Genomic DNA, 20,015 nt, shown 5'->3' with positions numbered 1-20,015 from the left:
CATATTGTTCATTTGACTAAAATCATGTTATCCCATTAAACCATTCCCTCCATAAACTTATCTAGTTTAATCTTAAAACCAGACAGGTCCTTCGCCCCCAAACCTGTCCTCCCAGGCCCTTACATTCATTGAATTCAGTGGATGTTCCAGTAAATAGTAGCTGCAGAAGAGCTACTTAGTTTGACTTTCTAAAGTGCAGCGATCATCTCCCTGAAATGTATCAAGTCTGCATTTGTCTACCAGTTTAATTCTGGAATTTTACAGTTGTAATTAACTATAAGTGATGAAAGAGCATATTGAATACTTTGCACTAATGTGGACCTTCTTACTGATGGCAAACCAGATCAAAAGGGGAGATCCCTTTGTGGAGAGAGAGTTTCAAAGGAATAAAGTGGAAGTTTCTTTCAGACGTTTTATCCGGTCTGTCGAACAGGTACGTCCACATGGGCTATTATGCTAATACCGCATACCTAGCTGTTCTGCATCATTTGCTTTTCCTATTAATTTGAGAGCTCTAATTTTTCAGTGCTACTTTTAGAATGTTAGGACCAGCTGCTCACTGTATACATAGGTCAGCACAGTGTGGGAAACACTGCATGCACAACTATGCAGGCCGAGGCAGCTGCTGTAATTTATATACTGCTGTTGCTATAAAGGATGACATGTCGGCCCCACCTGAGGTGCAGGTTGCTTGTTTATGAAGGTTCTCCTAGGAGCAATTTGCTCACTACCATTGGACCTATAGGATTTCTGGTTGATCACACCCTTTTCTTTAAATGTTTCGCCCTACGGTGAACTTACTCTGCCGATGTCATTACCCTTGGGTATCTGTATCTGTACTCTTGTAGGATCTACAATAGGATATCAGGCCAAATTCTGATCTCAGTTCCACCAGTTTATATCTGGAGTAAGGGCCAAACCAGCTTGCACTGAACTGAAAAGGAGTTTTGTCATTGATTTCAATGAGACCAGGTTTTGGCCCGAACATCCATAAGATAAATGATGTTCGTTTAGATTTACACAGGTATCAAGGAGATCAGGATCTGGCCCGTCATTTTCACCCCTATTCTACCACTAATTGGTTACATTTATGTAGTGTTCCTGCCTTACTTCAGTGGAGTTACTCCAGGTTTACACTAGCACAACAGGAGAGCATATTGTGTCTCTGAATATTTAACAATGGCTTCCCAATGAACCCATTAATGAGAATTTCAGTTTAAAAACTGTGGGTGTGATATGGCCTAGGAGCAGAATTAGTTTATTATTTGGCTGGACATTTTTACATGGTATAACCTCAATGCTAGAAAATATTGTATGGGTTCAGTCCATGGAATGACTGCTAGATATTCCTCCACTATCTAATTAAAACAATTATAACCTACATTTTCACTTTCTGTGTGCTGTGCAGTGTCCAAGTGTCCAGCCCAAGTTTGACCTCCTCCTTAACGACCCTTGGGCCAACAGACACAGGATTCTAAGACGGTTTCAACAAGCAGCTCGCCGGGTAACGTGAACAACCAAAATGCAGTGTAATAGCAACATGTCTTGGGAAACGCACAAAAAACCACACCGATTTAGTTTGCCATCTTCAAGGAACCTACACAGCTAGCCCATTGGTTTCATTGTTTGTCATAAATGTGCCACGGCCTTTCCAGAAAACAAAGGGTTTAATAAAAAATCCATACGCCACTATTAGAATAAATCAATGTTAAACAGAGATAAAATGCTAAAGGCTCCAAATTTAGAATTTGTAAACAAACAAACCGATAACTTTTGCAAAACCGAATTCGAAGAAAAATGTTTTTGTGAAACTAAAAATCAAATAAATGAAAAGTTATCTGTTTGGATTTAAATATTACCCTGCAGTTCTACCATTCATTTCCCATCAATCCAAATGCAATGGCCACTGTAGGTTCTCCATCTCTTGATGTCTTCTGCTCAAGATTGGATACCTTGCTGGAATATATGCTTTAGTGAAACACGAGTTATTAGGCTCAGTGCATCGGTAACTGGGTGAAATTCTATGGTGTGTGTTATACAGGAGCTCAAATAGACTCTTCTGTCGCTAAAATCTATGACTCTGTGCTGCTACTTCATCATGTGGTGTAAAGTGCCCCCAAGTGCATGTTAAGACTTTATTGCTCTACAGGGGCAATAACACATCCATGGTCCTGTCCTGCAACAGGATCCTCATGGGCAGATCTTTGCCTTCACGTGGATCCTGTTACAGGATGAAGGCTTATATTTACAATCTGTATTTAAATTGACAGTACAACCACCTGCTCAGTCTTCTATTTTCTATATGTAATGTCACAGTTAGCTGGTCTTTAGTCAAAATGTATGCAGCAAGTACATGCATCCTGCCACACTTCCAAAAAAATAAACACACAGAAATATCCTGGGACAAAAATTATGCAATACATCAAAAAACTCCTTTTAACTGAAGTCCAAGTGACCTGCGAGGAATAAATAAAGCTGTCAGTACTGGATGTCAATATAAATTTAAATTGTAGAGTATTCAACTTAATATTAACTTGAAAACTTTAAATAATTATCCTAGGTCCTGATTCAGTGGCGGCTAAATCGCGTATTACTTTTGTTCCGTGGACTAGAGAGAGACATCAAAGAGCATAGTGATGAAGAAAGCTCTGTATCAGGTAAAGTGTAGGACAAGATATTTGCATTTTAGCTCATCTCAATTTATTGCGGTTATTCCAATAGCACCCACAGTGTTAGGTATAGCTCACGCACACACACATACAAAGACAATCCTTCCCAAGAGCTTGCAATTTTGTGATGGGAATTGGAAATGGGTATAGTCAAAATATGTATGATTTTGATACACGTTATTTACAGGCATTGAAAAACACCTTAACAATCCTTGAGAGTCTCAAAGCTTATCTATTATTAGCTGGTCATCTATTATTTTAGGCATCAAGTAAGGAGTGGGTCTTGAAGAGGGACTTGAAAGGGGAGACGGCATTAACTGTAGGGATCATCTCAGTGAAGGTGTTCCATTCATAAGGGGTAGGGTGCTAGGTGTGGAGATGTTTGCCCGAGAAGCAGGCAAACAGGTGGACAAGGCTGGTATCATTGGTGGAGCAGAAGAGCCAAGAGGCAACATGATAAGAGGTGAGTGAGGACAAAAAGGGAGGGACAGAGTTGAGAAAGGATCTTGAAGGTGATGAGGACAGGATGCTTGAACTTGGTGCAGTAAAACAGGGGGAACCAGAAAATACAACACCATCCATCCAGTGCTGCTCCTTTTGTCTCCTGTCACTGTTTCCGAACAGATGCTTGCCAGTAATTACGTGACATCGGTCTTGGCTCTTGATAAGCAGAGAACAGCAGTGGATCATTTCCTCATAGTGAAATAGAAGCGGTAGTACAGAAACGCTACTCATTTTGTAATGAATAAGCCTTTGAGAAACCACTGAGTTATCCAAGACAAGGCCAGCCCTGGGGTGCATTGTTGTCCTAAGTGATGATGGAATTTTAGTCTCTTCCTTCACCGCTCTCTCCTTCTTGCTTACCCACCCTGTTTGGCAACCCACCTTGTCTATTGTCCATGTCATTTCCTTTCCCGAAGAAAGTTCTTTTTTTCTGCAGTGGGCAATTCCAGTTCCTCAAAACCCATCACAATAACTCCATTGGCGCCTTAAAGCTGAGATGCTATGGCAGCCAGTGCAAAGGATTTTTAGGTGCATCTGAGGACTTAAATATATGCCCTCCAGCATGAGCAGAAACAAACAGACACGACAACCTTTGCAGAGAAGGGAAACAAGTGGGCAAAAATACTACTGCTAGAGAAGAGCGGTTGGGAATGTCTTGCCGTTGAATTGACCCAGCAATCCCAGGACTGCCTGCCTCCTCTTAAATGGGCTTGGCAGAGTTAGATTTTTGTTATTTTCTCATTTTGATGGATAATGTCAATGTTTATTATTACTTTTTTTAGTTTTATCAATTTTAATTTTCACAGTTGTGGGAAATAATGGGGGTGAGTCAGACAATAGGGAGAGACAGATATTAACTATTTAATGACAGTAGGCACAGATTTGAAAGTTAAAGTTTTATAAATGTTAAAATACAAATTGTCAACATCACAGGTCAAAATATACAAAGTTAATATCCTTAAATCAAACTAATATATTCTCAAGCAGCATTTTTCTTCCTCCTATCTGTACATTTTAGAATATTATTGATGGAAATATTTTTTTTCAGATTGTGTTTGTCCAGTGAAATTGATGTTTACCAACATTTACCAATAAAAATCAAATGCTTCCAAGTCTACTCTTAAATGTGGCATCTAGAGCCCTGCCCTGTGAAATAATACCTTACGATTTATATCAAAATGGCTGGGCAAATCCTGACTCAGGAAGGAATTAAAAGTCTGTGTTGTGGTTGGGTTTTATTTTTAAGAGAATATCTTCACATTTATTACAAGATCTTGATTCTTTCTCTCCACATGGCAGAAAACAGCAGTTTGAAAATCATCAGCTCAACAGCTATGGGTGAAGAGCATAAGAGCGTTGCTTTCAACTTGTCTGTAGATCGCATATTACCTTTCAAATTCCCAACCTACCATCCACCTCAGTGGTCTGATGAACTGGTAGGTCCTTTGATTATAGTGGCAACAAATCAGTTACTAGAAATGAAGGGTCTGATTCTCACTTACGCTCAGGCCACTTTACCGCACTCTGGATGTGTAAAGGGGCCTTAAAGTGGGTACAAATATAATACCCAGAGTAAGGTAGTGTGAATGAGAACTTAGCCTGAAAGCTTGGATCCAGATTTTCAGCTGCTATAGTTGAAGCTCCATTGATGCTGATGAAACTATGACAATGTACATCAGTTGAGGACCTGGCCTTGGAAGTATAAACACCATTGTATTAGTTCTGTTATACCAAATACCAGGCTCTTTCTATAATACCATAGATGTGCATAGGACTTTACATACATATGAAGACAAGGGCTCTGTGCTAGTCAGCTGGTTAAAGACTATTATTGCCCAATAATTTTCCTCAATGTTTTTAAAGTTGACATTAAAATATGCACTCTGTACAATCTCCTAACTCTGAGCAATGCCCAGCACAGTACAGTGCAGAGTCAGAATGAGATAAGTGGCTGTAAGGCTACTAAAAATATCCCCAAATGTTGGTATCACTTAGTAACACACCTTCTACTCTTGTTTCCTATAAAGAATGAATTCCCACACTGCACATTATAGAAGAGGGTCAGTGCATTAACCATTCTGACCAACAAAAAGGTCATTTCCCTTTCTCATATTCATTTTTGTCCTCAAATACGAAGAGATCTCTAAAGGCCAATACTCTTTAGAGATCTCTGTTCTAAGATCATGTGTTTGTATCTGAAAACTGACTGTATGGTTCAATGGGTCTGGAGCTCCTTGCAATACAGAATCATTGTATGGATTTAAAAGTAGCAGCCGTGTTAGTCTGTATCCGCAAAAAGAAAAGGAGTACTTGTGGCACCTTAGAGACTAACAAATGTATTTCAGCATAAGCTTTCGTGGGCTACAGCCCACTTCTTCAGATGCGTAGAGTGAAACACACAGAAGATATTTATACATACCGAGAACATGAAAAGGTGGAAGTACGCATACCAATTGTAAGAGGCCAATCAATTGAGATGAGCTATCAGTAGCAGCAGAAGAAAAAACTTGGAAGTGATAATCGAGATGACCCATAGAAGGTGTGAGGAGAACTTAACATGGGGGGGGGGAAATTCAATTAGTGTAATGACCCAACCATTCCCAGTCTCTGTTTAGACCTAAGTTAATTGTGTCTAATTTGCATATTAATTCGAGTTCAGCAAATACTTAAGCAAATACTCACCAGCAACTGCACACCATACAACAAAAACACTAACCCAGGAACCTATCCTTGCAACAAAGCCCGATGCCAGCTCTGTCCACATATCTATTCAAGTGACACCATCATAGGACCTAACCACATCAGCCACACCGTCAGGGGCTCGTTCACCTGCACATCCACCAACGTGATATATGCCATCATGTGCCAGCAATGCCCCTCTGCCATGTACATTGGCCAAACTGGACAGTCTCTATGCAAAAGAATAAATGGACACAAATCTGACATCAGGAATCATAACATTCAAAAATCAGTGGGAGAACACTTCAACCTCTCTAATCACTCAGTGACAGACTTGAAGGTGTCAGTTTTGCAACAAAAAAACTTCAAAAACAGACTCCAAAGAGAGACTGCTGAACTCGAATTAATATGCAAATTAGACACAATTAACTTAGGTCTAAACAGAGACTGGGAATGGTTGGGTCATTACACTAATTGAATTTTTCCCCCCCCCATGTTAAGTTCTCCTCACACCTTCTATGGGTCATCTCGATTATCACTTCTAAGTTTTTTCTTCTGCGGCTACTGATAGCTCATCTCAATTGACTGGCCTCTTACGATTGGTATGCGTACTTCCACCTTTTCATGTTCTCTGTATGTATAAATATCTTCTGTCTGTGTGTTTCACTCTATGCATCTGAAGAAGTGGTTCTGTAGCCCACGAAAGCTTATGCTGAAATAAATTTGTTAGTCTCTAAGGTGCCACAAGTACTCCTGTTCTTTGTATGGATTTACACACTGTTTGTATATGAATCAGAGGTTTTAGATCATCTGCAACTTCTTTTAATCACCTGGTGTTGTTCATCACTTGCGGGGTCTCTTAAGACAGGTTTCACTGTGTAAGATTCTTTAAAGATTACAGTAAAGATCCCATTGACCTCACTGGGAGTTGCAACTTTATAAGTAGGGGCAGAGTTGGGCTTGGAACCTTTTTTTCATTTCAAGAGTAATTGAAGATGTGCCCTTTATTTTGAATTGCTGTAGAGACACAGATGCAGATGAAAAATCACACAAATGGAGTCCTCTTGCACATAACTGGCAGGATTCCTCTAGGGGAGAGACTGATCTTACAGGGTGCATGGGATAAGAGATACACAACAATATCACATGAAGAAACAGACTAGCTCTGACATTGATATAGGTTAACCCCCATCTACAAGGAGTCAAAGAGGTGGTGAGACCATCTAACAGGATACTTATTAATGACAATACCCAGCTCCTATATAGCCCTCTTCATCAATAGATCTCAAAGCGCTTAACAAAGGAGGTTAGTATATTTATCCCAATTTTACAGATGGGGAAACTGAGGGACTAAGTGTCTTGCCCAAAGTCATCCAACAGGCCAGTGGTAGAGCCAGGAATAGAACCCACATCTCCTTAGCCCGTGTCCAGTGCTCTATCCATTTGGAAACACACTCTCCCCTTATTTAGATGCTACAGTGGTAGTTGTCTTACAAATGTCTGTGCTAAAGAGCTAAACGCATGATTAAGGCTAAGATTTTGTCATGGTTATTTTTAGTAAAAGTCACGGACAGGTCACAAGCAATAAACAAAAATTCATGGAAGCTGTGACCTGTCTGTGACTTTTGCTGCTGCGGCTCCATGGTTTCCCCCACCACAGTGGTGGCTGGGAGCTGTAGGGTGACCATATTTCCCAAAGAGAAAACGGGACACCTCCAGCCGCTCGCCTGAGGCGCCCTCTCCCCGTGCAAGGCTGTCTCCCGTTGCTGGAACCCTGAGGAGGGCCCCCTCAGAAGTCTGTCACCTGATGCTGGAACCTTGCAGGGGGCCCCCTGTCGCTGCTGTCACCTGTTGCTGGAACCCTGCCAGGGCCCCGCTGGCTGCCAGCTCGAGTCCCACAGCTCCTTGGGCTGAAGCAGAGAATGTCTTGGAGGTCTCTGGAAGTCACAGATTCCATGTCTTCCATGACCTCCATGACATAAACGTAGCCTTATGCATGATGTATTCGGACAACAAACAAAGACAACCATGCTTATGGCTAGACTTGTTACAGCTTTCCCTAGGCTTCTGGGTTAAAGCCCAAAGGGGCTTTAACTTCCAGGAGAACATCTAAGCACCCATCTGAGCTGAGGACCATTGCACATTGAAATGCCAACAAACCGTAATCCATGAGGACTCCAACATCAATGCAGATACCAACTCAGAGAATTCATCTGTGAAATTCCTTAGGTACCATAGTGGCTATCTGAGAAAAACAAAACACCAAATACTGTTAATTCAGACAATAGGTTTATTAAAAGTACTGGCAAAATAGTGAAAAAAATGAAGTGTTACATTTTATTAACTGCCTTTTACTGTCCTCAAGTTCATAATAATGCAGCGATGGCTGGAGCAGATTGAAATTTTCTGAAATTTGACTTTTTCGGGGAGAAAAAAATTCACTGAAATTTCAAGAACCCAAAAAGACAGGAAGAAAATGCTGCTAAAATGTTTCCAAAATTCTTTCCCCATTTTTCCAACTGGCTGTATTGATGACTTATTTCGGCTGAAAAAGAAAATACCCAGTATATTGTTGTCTTAAAATACTGTATTGTTTCAGGCTCCCGATGGTCTTGGTCCAGTTCCTGTTAAGTCTTTAGACATGAAAGTCAAGCACATTCACCCGTTCTACGACTTAAAGGTGAGACAGTACAGCTTAGTCACTCACCTGTATCATATTGCTTTCTTTCATTAGGGTCAGTGTGACATAAAAAATACAGTGCCGCATTTTGTGTATGAACCAGTAGTGCCTGTCATTCAGGTCAATGGGAGTTTTGACTGTGTAAGGACTGTGGGATTTATCTTTTGTTAACTCCCTAAATGCGTGGACTCATTTGCAGTATTCATGGAGAGTCAGCAATAGGGGGCAGTACAGAGGTGCACCACCCCAATTGTGTGACCTCTTCGAGCCATTGCACCTCAGACAGAGTTTCTACTAATACAACTGCTATGACTTCTTAACTAGGACACTTGCATGGGAAAGGGCTAGTGACATAGTAAGGGTCTGCAGGGTCAGACTCTCCACATTGAGTGTCAGTCCATGTGCTCACCAAGCTGATGAAGACCACATCATAGGCATGAGGTTCTGTGTCCCCAGTGGATGGTGTCTCCAGTGCTCTGCTCTTCTGCTCTCTCAGCTTCCTGAATCGTAAGACTGAAGACAGTCTTCGAGAAACTATATGACTTGGGCTTACTAGTCTTTTGATTCAAGGGGCCTGATCTCACATTTCTCGCACATTTCTCATTGAATTCAAGAATTGAGCATGCAAGGAGTGCAGGATCTGGCCCCAAAGCAAATACCAGATTCCCCTGATAAAAGTTACAAAAAAGGGAAGACATGATTTTTTTCTAGGTGCTGTTGAATACCTATGTATTCCACTAATGTGGATAGTAAATACAGACTTGTTTCTCAATCTTCAGCTATATTTTAATAGTTCTCAAGCTTTGTGAATCCAGAACCTATTTTTTACCTTCTTACCTCTAAACCCTCTTCCCTCAACATTTAGAAAATGAAAAAGGCCGAATTCTGTCAGGAGATTCCACTGGGCTTAAATCAGTGCTGAATTTGGCCTAGTCTTTGTTTTGCTGATTGCAGCAAGCATAGAAACAACACTGCTTAAAGGAGCTCTTAATTTTTTTTTCCTGTTTGTACTTTTGCTGCTGTCCCATTTTATTTTCACATACCAGTGGTAGGTGTATTACGCAAACACTGCTTTCCTCCAGCCCATCAATCTTGTTTGTGCAAGAAATTATTACTTCACACATGATCCTTTGTAGAAAACATCTAGAGTGAAAACATTCCTTCACAAATTCATTTGACTGTACAGGGCTTAAGTATTCCTGCTCAAAGTTTTCGTCATATGTCACTGTCCCCAAATGATGGTCCAAGCATTTGTTACAGCGAGAAACCATGTGAAGTGTCCATATTAGAGCTGGAAAGTTAGAACACACTGACCTCCATATGCATGTGTTACAATAAATCATCTTCATTTGTACCTAGGTTCCTCAGCACTTCAGCATTATGGGGTACCAGCCATTTTGTACACACTATGCATCAACAAGTTATAAACCTCAAAATCTTTCCCGACCATTAAAGCAGGGAGCCAAGGTAACAAGTCAACCAAAATCCATTATTTGGTTTCACTGCATAGCATTTTGCCACAATATTTTACACCAAAACTCCCTCTGCACCCTGAAAACATTTGTCTTCTGAATTGTTCCAGGATGAGCTGATCTCAATAGTAACTTCTTCAAAGCCACAGCTCAGTCCTCCCTCACCACAGGAGGATCTACACGAACACCCAGGAGAGAAATCCTTGGAAAGGGACACGAGCCTTTTAAACCTGGCAGCTCCCAAAGCGTTACTCCAAGCTCCAGACAGTCACTCACTTCGCATATTTGTAAGTAAAACGCGGCTCTAGTAAAGCCTCCAAGGACCAGAGGGAAATGTACGTTTGCTCCATTACAGGGTTGGTAAGGAATTGGAAGACAATTATCTTTCTTAGGTTTATATATAAAAACTGTGTGCCACAGGTCTAGATGGTGCTGTAGGGCACAGCCCTGCTATGGAGGTGCCAGAGCCAGACTTCCCCACCCCCAGGGGGAGCAATAGGTAAGTGTTGACTGACATCCAGAGCTCCCCAGCACACCCACTACCACATTCTATATGGGCTGCAGCCTGTCCCCCGCTCATCTGCAGGTCAGCACAGAGGAGGGCCATAGCCTTGCCTCCTCTCCAACCCCTGTGTGGCATCGTGCACCTCCTTACGTGGGATAGGGTTGGCACAGTTCTCTTGCACTCAGGGTCTGCAGTTCTGCCTCGTCTTTAGGCAGAATGAGAAAGGGTTGGGGAGGAGGATTGCTCCTTGGGTTCTGTGTATCCATCTTAGTGCCCATGATCATAGGTGGGTTTTCAAAGGTATTTAGGTGCCTAAAGACACTGCTAGATGCCTAGTGGGATATTTAAAAGTGCCTAACTCCCATTGAAATCAATGAGCCAGGAGTGATCCCAGGTAGTGTCTGTTGCTAGCCGTGTTCCATAGGGGATCATAGGACAGACTTAGCCTTGGGGTAGAGGGGAGGAAGGAGAGATCGGGTGTTGAGTTGAACTAAAGAGGCAAAGTGGGATCTAGGTGGTGGAGATTGAGCTGGGAATCCCTTTCTTATTAATGACAAGAACTGAATTTTTCAGTGACAGATTTGCTCAAAGGGCTCAGAATTATTTTTTTAAAATCTCTTCTTTGTGTTTGTTTTCAGAATCCTACTCCAGGATTGTACGTCTGTATGCAGCCTTTGGACTATTCAGAAACAAACATTGAGTATCATCTTTGTCCTCATCCAAAATATAGATTCACCAAAGAATATCCCACAGGATCCAGCATTCCAATTACACAAAAGAAATTTCTGCATCACAAGGTCCAGCTTTTGGTTTCAGTGAAATATTAGTTGCAAAGGGTGTAAGTCAGCAGAGAATTTGCCTTGTAGACTCAAATAGAACCTAAACAGTTATCCCAGATGGAAGATGTGTTATGCTACTAATGGCATACGCAGTTGATTATTAGCCTTTATGGGTAAATTTGATTGTTCATTGGTGGAAGCTTGTTCCTCCCTAGAGCTTCTCCATGTTCTTTCTGCAGCAGCCCTGAGGATCTCCTCATGATTTCCCTCTTTTAACCCCCCACTGCATCTCCAGGGCCCTGCACTGGAGCCAGTAACTTTTCAGATGAAGAGAACTGAAGCTCAGCACACACAGGCTTTAACCAAGCAAAGCAAGGCGTTCCCTCCTGCACACATTTCTCCCACCCTTTCTTTCTTTACTGATTGCATTTTACCCGCATGGTCACTGGGACTGTTGTCGTTTCAGGAAGTCATTCGAGGAGTAACGTACTGGAGAAGATTCCCGTCAGTGGTTTATTCAGCCTTGTCTAATGCTCCCACTCTGGCAAGCACAGTGATGCATCATTGGTAAGAAAGAGTTTGAACATCAAACACCTTCACTCCGGGCCAGATTCTGCCACCCTTACTCATAACGTCACACATTGTCCCATTGAAACAAAGAGGACTATGTGCAGAGTAAATTACTACTCACTGGGCCCAATCCATTGAAGCCAGTGGAAAGACTCGCATTGACTTCAGTGGGCAGTGGGTCAGGCTCAGTGTGAGTAAGGGTGGGGGGCAGAATCTAACCCTGTAAGTGGCATTTCAGTCTAATAAGAGCCAACCTTATGGACTAAGACTGCTCCACGTCAGCCCCAGGCACCGGGGGGAGATACTAGCAACTCAGCTCTGCATACCCTGCATGTGTGAGGGTGTGAGCGGGACACGTGACATCTAAGACACACGCATCTGATTGCAACATCTCTCTCCCTTCCTCCCCACTGCCACTGTGGGTCACAGCAGCTTTGCTTCTTTACTCACCGTGCTCCCATAGTTCTAGCTCTGCAGCGGGGAAGAGGGTGACACTAATTCACTTGGAGCATAGCACTTAGGCCCCAATTCAGAACATACTTAAATGCATCCCTGTTCAGCACGGCATGGACCAAAAACCCGTTGAAGTCAATGGGAGTCTTTCAGTTGTGCTTAACTATAAGCAGGTACTTAAGTCCCCTTGAAGCCAATGAAATGTAAGTACGTGCTTCAGTGCTTTGCTGAATTGAAGTCTTAGTACCTACTATAGCTATCTGCATTAGCAGTGTAACACACTCACAGCTGAGTGAAAACCTCACTATGACCATTTCAAAACCTGGGTACCTAATGTTAGGTATCTAAGGCACCTAAATAGATGGCCTGACTTTCAGAGGTGCTGAGCACTTAGAGCTGCCATTGAGGTTAATGGGAGCTGCAGCTGCTGGAAAATCAAGCTACACCTCTACCCCGATATAACGCTGTCCTCGGGAGCCAAAAAATCTTACCGCGTTGTATCGAACTTGCTTTGATCCGCCGGCGCGCGCAGCCCCGCCCCCCCAGAGCGCTGCTTTACCGCGTTATATCCAAATTTGTGTTATAGCGGGTTGCGTTATAGCGGGGTAGAGGTGTACTTATTTAGGTGCCTACGTATATACTCAGGTGCCTCACTTTAACAATTTTGGATCTAACCTTTAAAAAACGAAACTGTGCTTTGTTGACTCATGTGTCTATAGCAGGGGTGGGCAAACTTTTTGGCCTGAGGGCCGCATCGGGTTTTGTAAATTGTATGGCGGGCCGGTTAGGGGAGCGGGTCGTGGCCCGGCCCCCACCTCCTATCTGCCCCACCCCTGGGGGTGAATATTTATAATGTGAAGATCCCCAGAACATATTTATCATGTGCCATTACCCTATCTTTCTCATCTCAAACATATGATTATGTCATTTCCACAGTAGTGATCCCTACAATTTAGATATGCTTCCAATAGATGTACCACCAATGTTGGATGACTTACCCGAGAGAGACAAGGAAAATATAACTGGCTAGTAAGTTTCCTCTCTATTATTTATTTAATATAATTTGCACTGAGATTTTAAGCACCTGTGTGTGTATGTGGGTGTACATATAGCATGTGTATAAAAACACTCACCGAGCAACAAAAAGGTACAGATGGTTCTTCTCGCATAACACATCCTTTTGTTTTCCCAGGCTAAAAAATATAGGACAGGTAAAAAATAATAATAGGTGAAAACTAAGTGTTTTTCAACATATTCATTTTCAGTGAGACTGAAGCTGAGTTAAAAGTGGTTCTTACCCCGGATATGCTGAAAGCCGAATTTCCGCAGATTGAATCAGGGGAAGAAGTTAAAAGCAAACCACTGAAAGTTGGAAGGTAAATGTCTATTTATTTAAATATAGGGAAGACGCTTGGCAAGGAAGTTGAGGGCACGTCTCTTGTTTCGGTTTATGTACAAGCTCATTTCTGAGGTCTCCTAGCAGTGCCATCCTTAAGATGACGCTCAGATCGTGCACTTGGAGTGGAACTGAATCCCTTTGTTTCATGCTTGAAGATCTGAATTTAGTCTCCAAAATAAAACGCACTCGCTCTTCTTGGGCCAGGTGAATTTTCTATAATGGTTTTTTTGGTCAGATATTTACTGACATTGGCAGAGGAAATGAGTCCTTTGAAATTTCCCTTGGGATGGTGATGTTTGTTTTAGACTTCCCCAGCGAAAGAATCACAGCTTCCCACACATAGTCATTCCCATGGCGTCTCACACACAAGCTACTTTTCAAATGTCACATTTATAAACACAAAGAGCTATTCCCCTTTTTTGGTATAACCTGATCTCTGCAAGGAAAAGCAAAGGGACCAATCAAATTCTGCTGGTGACTTCCATTCTCCAATAGTGCTAGACTGACATTGCATCACCGCTAGACTGCATTGCATCCACAGCTCAGCACAGGGATTCGGGGGAGCCAGGCTGGTCAGCTGGGGGATGGGGAGTGCTCTGGGGAATGGACAGGAGTTTTGTGGATTAGATGATGAGGGAGAAGTATGGCTAACTCTGTTGTCCTGGCTTCAAGATGTATTAGATAGCAACTCTGTGGGGAGATATGTGAGGGCAAGCACACCTATGGGGAGCTGTAGAAGGGTGTGAGGGGGGCTGACGAGGGCAGGGAAGGTGAACAGGGCTAAGGTGGTAAAATATGATGGTGAGCATGGTATTCTGGAGGTAGGGATCTTAAGCCAGAGGCAATGTGGTCTGGCAAAATGGCATGAGGCGGTCCTGTGTTCTAACCCTGGCTCTGTCGCTGACTCACTGTGGCTTTGGGCCAATTGCTTCACCTCTCCATGCTTCAGTTTTGCCATCTGTAAAATGGGGGTAATAATACTTACCTGCCTCCCTCACAAAGCTGTTGAGAAATCAACTAATCCAGAGCTTTGAATTTGCAGGCTGTGATTTTCAAATCACCTAATTCCCATGAATTTGAAAAGGAATTGAGTTTCCAAACCCCGTAGGCAGCATATCATCCATAAAGCATTATATAAATGCCGAGCATTGTGGCAACTGTAATTACTGTCATCTCTGCAGTGTCAATTGACAGTAATTTGTAGTACATAAGCACCTGGGTTTACTTATGTGTCTCATTACTGCTTTCTCTATTTCCTCTCACTGTGTTGTTTAGAACATGAGGATCTGGAATAGTTTGTGTTAATAAAGAATGGCCTTTTTCTCCTAGCGATACACCCCTGGATGTTAAACTTGCTTCCAGCAACTTAGTGGATACCTCAGCTCCTCTTTCTGGGTAAGAAGATGTGTGACTGTAAGATTCAATCTTCTAAAATTCTGTTGTTTTCTACAAAGCTAAAAAAACCCACCCTACTTTAAACACGTCTTCGATCAGGAGACAGACTGGCCCACAGCTTTGGAATGAACTCTCATAGGAACCAAAGACCATCACAATCCTCACCACCTTTCACTCTAAGTGTAAGACACATTTCTTTGACCTGGCTTTCTCTAACAAACAGGTTTGTGTGCACATGTGTGTGTGTGTTATAAAAAATCAAAACAAAACACTCCTTACTCACACTTCTCCCCCCCCCCGGGGAGCAAATGAAAGAATAGACATGTGACAGGTATTAGTCACATAGTTTAATGCATGATTGGAATCAGGGGCGGCTCCAAGTGCAGCAGGGGGCGGCGTGCCGGTCCCTGTGAGGGCGGCAGTCAGGCTGCCTTCGGCAGCGTGCCTGCGGGAGGTCTGCCAGTCCCGCGGTTTTGGCGGCAATTCGGCGGTGGGTACGCCGAAGGCATGGGACTGGCGGACCTCCCACAGGAGCGCCGCCAAATCCGCGTTACCAGCAGACCTCCCGCAGGCATGCCGCCGAAAGCTGCCTCACTGCCGTGCTTGGGATGGCAAAATACATAGAGCCACCCCTGATTGGAAGGCACTTACATATTATAGTAATGAACACAGCATAAAAACCTCTATTGAACAGAGTAGAATATTGCATTAGAAATGTTCTGTTCATTGAGCTTTGGGTACTTCTGCACTAGCCAGAGGAGGCTGTGTTATTTAGATTACTTTGCAGGTGATCACAAAACTCCAATTTGCATTAGTTGTAGAGCAGTGATTACATCTACTAGAGAATATAGTGTATCTCTTTGCCAACATGGCTGTGGGTTTTTTGGTTTGGTTTGGTTTGGTTTGGTTTTCACCTTCCTCTAAAGCATCAGAGATGGGCCACAGCAGGAGGTGGGATACTAGATGGGATAGACCAGAGCAGGGAATCCTCTCTCGGATGCCTGGCTGCTGTGTCTTGCTCACATGTGCAAGGTCAAACTGATCCCTGGTTGGAGGTTGGGAAGCAATTTTCCCCCAGGTCAGATCAGCAGGGACTTGGGGGTTTTGACCATTCTCTGCAGCCTGGGCTATGGATCGCCTGCTAGGATCATCGGGGCATATCTCAGCTAATCAATTCCCTGCCATTGCAGGAGCCTCTGGCATTACTGGCACCTTGGTCTCTCCTGTTCTCTGCTGGGACACACAGTCGCTTAGTCTTATGAGGACTGAAATGCTTTGATCTCCCTAAAGTCACAGGGCTCAACATAGGGGTATCTGGGTGAAATGTAATGGCTTGCAATATAAAGGAGGTCAGACTAGATGATCTAATGGCCCCTTCTGACTTTAAACTCTATGAAACTGCTTCTCCATGGAGCTGATAAGATGTGGAGTTTGAATTTATTCTCAGGACATTTTATTGTGCAATGATACAAACTCTGTGACTTGGCTACAGAGAAGCTTGTGGTTTGATGGCCAAAACAACCGGAATAAATATGAAAAATTGTGATTCTCATCCCAGTGCTGAGTTGCCCACAGTTGCTTTCTCCACATGGCTACACAGAAGACTGAGGACAGGCCTGGGAAATGGTAGAGCCTGGCCAATCCACAGGTCACAATCCCCAGGTTGAAGGAAGAGGACACAGAAGACAGTGGCTGCTGCTACAACCAGTAGGCAGTAATACAACCATAACCTGGTTTAGCATTTCCTGCATGGCAGATTTGGGGAAAAGTTCCCTATTTGCTTGGGCTCTATGATGGGGAAACCAAGATTGTATTAACAAACAGTTAAGGCCCAATTCAGTGTCTTTCAATGCCAGTGGAAGTCCCTGACATTCTCAATGGAAGGCTCGTTATTAGCATTATCGTATGTGTGTGTGTTTTACTGGATTATACCATTTACATTTTTCTAAATACTCTTGAAATTGCTCCTAGTACATTCTCACTGTAAGGTAAGTAGTTACCTCCCCAGTCAGCAGTTAGCTGAGCTCAGATGGAATGCCACGTTTGCAGTTCTTGTTACGCTTTTCAATACTGCATATACTCATGTAGAACAGCATTTATATAGACCTTACTAAAGTTATCTCCTGCCCTTAAAAAAAGAGTGAATATGACACATTGCCATGAATGGCTCTCTTTGGTTTTATCACCTTTATATAATAGTTTACCTTGTTGTTATAAATATAAATTACTTTCACCATCTCCTGCAGAGACCCGAGAGAGCAGCTGGATTGGTATTTACAGTCCCAGAATAGCAAACTCAGAGAGAGACTGCAAGGACACATGGAGAAAATGAAGCAGAAAGCACTCAACAAAACCCTCATTCTAGAATAAGCTAGTTCACAAATTCCACAACTCAGTTGCTACTGTGGGGCGGAGATACAGCCCATTATTGCTGGTTCGGGACTTCTGTATCTGTGCAGAACAGGTATGAAATTATATTCAACAAGCAACAGATTCCTGTGTAGGCCCAAGCACTCTCTAGTATAATCTCGGCTATGGCCCTTACTGTATATATTGTATATGAGCTTAATGATGTCTCTGTGAGGGATTCCTGCCCTACATGCTCATTCATTGTGCACTGGGGTTAAGTGCTGGAAAACTACCCCAGCACATAGATATTTTGTAGTTTTATATACAACTTTTCCCCTCACCTATTTAATGGACTGTCTTTCCTCTGCCACTAAGTACTGTTATATGCATTTTGTCTGAGAGTGTGTGCTGCTTTCAAATAAAATGTAAAAAATCAACATGAAGAAATTGTTTGGATTTCATTAGTTTTGGTATTGTTTGGCTATAGACTTTGCACACATGCTAGAATAAATGCCATAGCTGAACTGCAATACAGCCCAGTGGCCTGTCCATGAGTTGTTGCAGGTGGATCACTGAGGACTGGTCGACACTGGGAATTTACATCAGCCTAGCTACACCGCTCAGGGGTGTGACAGATCTACACCCTGAGGGATGTAGCTATGCCAACCTACCCCCTAGTGTAGACAGTGCTAGGTTAATGGAAGAATTCTTCTGTCGATTTAGCCTCTGAGGCCATGTCTACACTACCACTTATGTCGGCAAAAGTTATGTCACTCGGGGGTGTGAAAAAAAACGCCTCTGAGCGACATACAGTAGAACTTCAGAGTTACGGACACTTCGGGAATGGAGGTTGTCCGTAACTCTGAACACAGCTCCGGCTCCAGCAGTTCACACTCCAGGCCAGGTTCCAGAGGCACCTAGGCAGTTTCCTTGCAGGCAGCTTCTAAGCTTGTCCCCCTCCCAACCAGGGTGGTGGTGATGAAAACAGCACATCCCCCTCACAGCAGGGGGATGTCTGTGAAAACAGGGCTCCCCACTCCTGGCTAGGGGAGGGTGGGTGCATACAGCACCCACGGCTTACAGGAAAGTAGTGCAGACCCCAGTGCCGCTTCAGCTCTGGCTGCCTCGGGCTGGCAGTGGGGGCTCACAGCTTTGCCTGCGAATCTCAGCATCTTCAACTCCTACTGGAAGTGGGTGCCCCGCGCATGGGGGTGGGGGTAAGGAAAAGGGTGGGGACAGGCAGCCCAGATGTGCCTACCTTTAAGATGCAATAGAGGCACAATACAGTATTCGCTTTTTGTTGTTGTTGTTCGCTGCTGCCTGATTGGTTACTTTGTTTCACATGGTGTCTGGTTGACCGGTGAGTCTGTAATTCTGGTGTTCGTATCTTTGAGGTTCTACTGTAAGTTTCACTGGCACAAGCGGTAGCGTGCAGAGCCTTATGTCGGAGGGAGAGCCTCTTCTGCCGACAGAGCTATCGCCATTCGTGGAGATGGTTTTATTATGTCAACGGGAGAGCTCTCTCCCTTCAGCATAGAGCGGCTACACGAGCGATCTTACAGTGGCGCAACTGTATCAGTACAGCTGTGTCACCGTAAGCTCACTCATGTAGACATGGCCTCAGGGAGGTGGATCACCTACAGTGACAGGAGAACCCCTCCCATTGCGGTAGTGTGTGTCTACTCTGAAGCGCTACAGCAGCACAGCTGCAGCTTGTGCAGTAGCATTTTAAGTGTAGACATACCCTGACTCTTAACCTTCACCCTAAGCTGTTCGCTCGAGCTTTGTACTGGGAGGGGTGAATTAAGTTGTCCACAAAGAAATAACATGCAAGCCGGTCCCTATGACAGGGCAATCTGCCCCTTTGATATCTGGGGGAAGGAGGGGAGACAGGGAGCAGCCCAGCAGATAGGTGCTGGGAATCAGCTGACATAGATGATCAGCACCTCATGATTGGCCCACACTCTCACCTGGACATCAGAAAGGTGAACTCAGCTCCCTGAAGGGAGGGGAAAACCAGAAGAGACGAGAGAGGGTACTCTCTGGTAACCAGAGCAGGAGTCTGCCAGCCGCCTGCCCACCCCCTTCCTGTGAAGCCCCTGGTTTCAGAAAGGTCCCTACCAAGTGCAAACCCCTAGTGACATTGTTTGTGTTTCTTGTTGTGCACTTTTCTTTCTTTGTGAAGACAATAAACAGAGCCCTGAAGAAAGGGACAGAAACCTACCCCGGGTGCGGCCCACTGTCTATCCCCAGCTGGTGACTGGAGCCACCTGTGTACAGTCCCCTCCAGAATCCAGCAGTCAGGGAGTTAACTCCTTGCTCAAGTGTCATGCAGGTGGAATAGATTGTGGGGTAATGAGAGAGCTTCTGAGGGAGGGGAAAGCTGATGGTGAACAGGGCTTATTGACTAAAGAGAAAGGGAGATAGGAAGCAGCCACAGGAACTCCGTGACAGGTTAGATGGGGGCTGGCTTTGCAGTAGGTTAAGTAGTGCTTGTTTATTCTCTCGTTTGTGGTATATTCAAGTTAAAGCTCGTCTTATGTAAGTTTATGACCAGCATT

General features: G+C 43.6%; 1 protein-coding gene across 1 annotated transcript in view; it reads left to right on the top strand.

Annotated features, from left to right (window-relative positions):
• Window positions 1–17,897, top strand: part of CFAP221 (cilia and flagella associated protein 221) — a 34,508-nt gene extending 16,611 nt beyond the window's left edge. Inside the window, exons 13-25 of the mRNA XM_034786547.1 lie at window positions 344–433; window positions 1,409–1,504; window positions 2,561–2,657; window positions 4,473–4,609; window positions 8,452–8,532; window positions 9,892–9,999; window positions 10,115–10,291; window positions 11,148–11,306; window positions 11,755–11,855; window positions 13,248–13,340; window positions 13,577–13,687; window positions 15,040–15,105; window positions 17,352–17,897. Of these exons, the coding sequence (XP_034642438.1) occupies window positions 344–433; window positions 1,409–1,504; window positions 2,561–2,657; window positions 4,473–4,609; window positions 8,452–8,532; window positions 9,892–9,999; window positions 10,115–10,291; window positions 11,148–11,306; window positions 11,755–11,855; window positions 13,248–13,340; window positions 13,577–13,687; window positions 15,040–15,105; window positions 17,352–17,475 (1,440 nt within the window). The 3' untranslated portion in view covers window positions 17,476–17,897. The remainder of the gene's footprint in view (window positions 1–343; window positions 434–1,408; window positions 1,505–2,560; window positions 2,658–4,472; window positions 4,610–8,451; window positions 8,533–9,891; window positions 10,000–10,114; window positions 10,292–11,147; window positions 11,307–11,754; window positions 11,856–13,247; window positions 13,341–13,576; window positions 13,688–15,039; window positions 15,106–17,351) is intronic.
• The last annotated feature ends 2,118 nt before the right edge of the window (window positions 17,898–20,015 follow it).

The sequence above is a fragment of the Trachemys scripta genome, chromosome 11 (assembly GCF_013100865.1).
Source record: "Trachemys scripta elegans isolate TJP31775 chromosome 11, CAS_Tse_1.0, whole genome shotgun sequence".
Lineage (NCBI taxonomy): Eukaryota > Metazoa > Chordata > Testudines > Emydidae > Trachemys > Trachemys scripta.
This window is presented reverse-complemented; position numbering and strand designations above follow the sequence as displayed.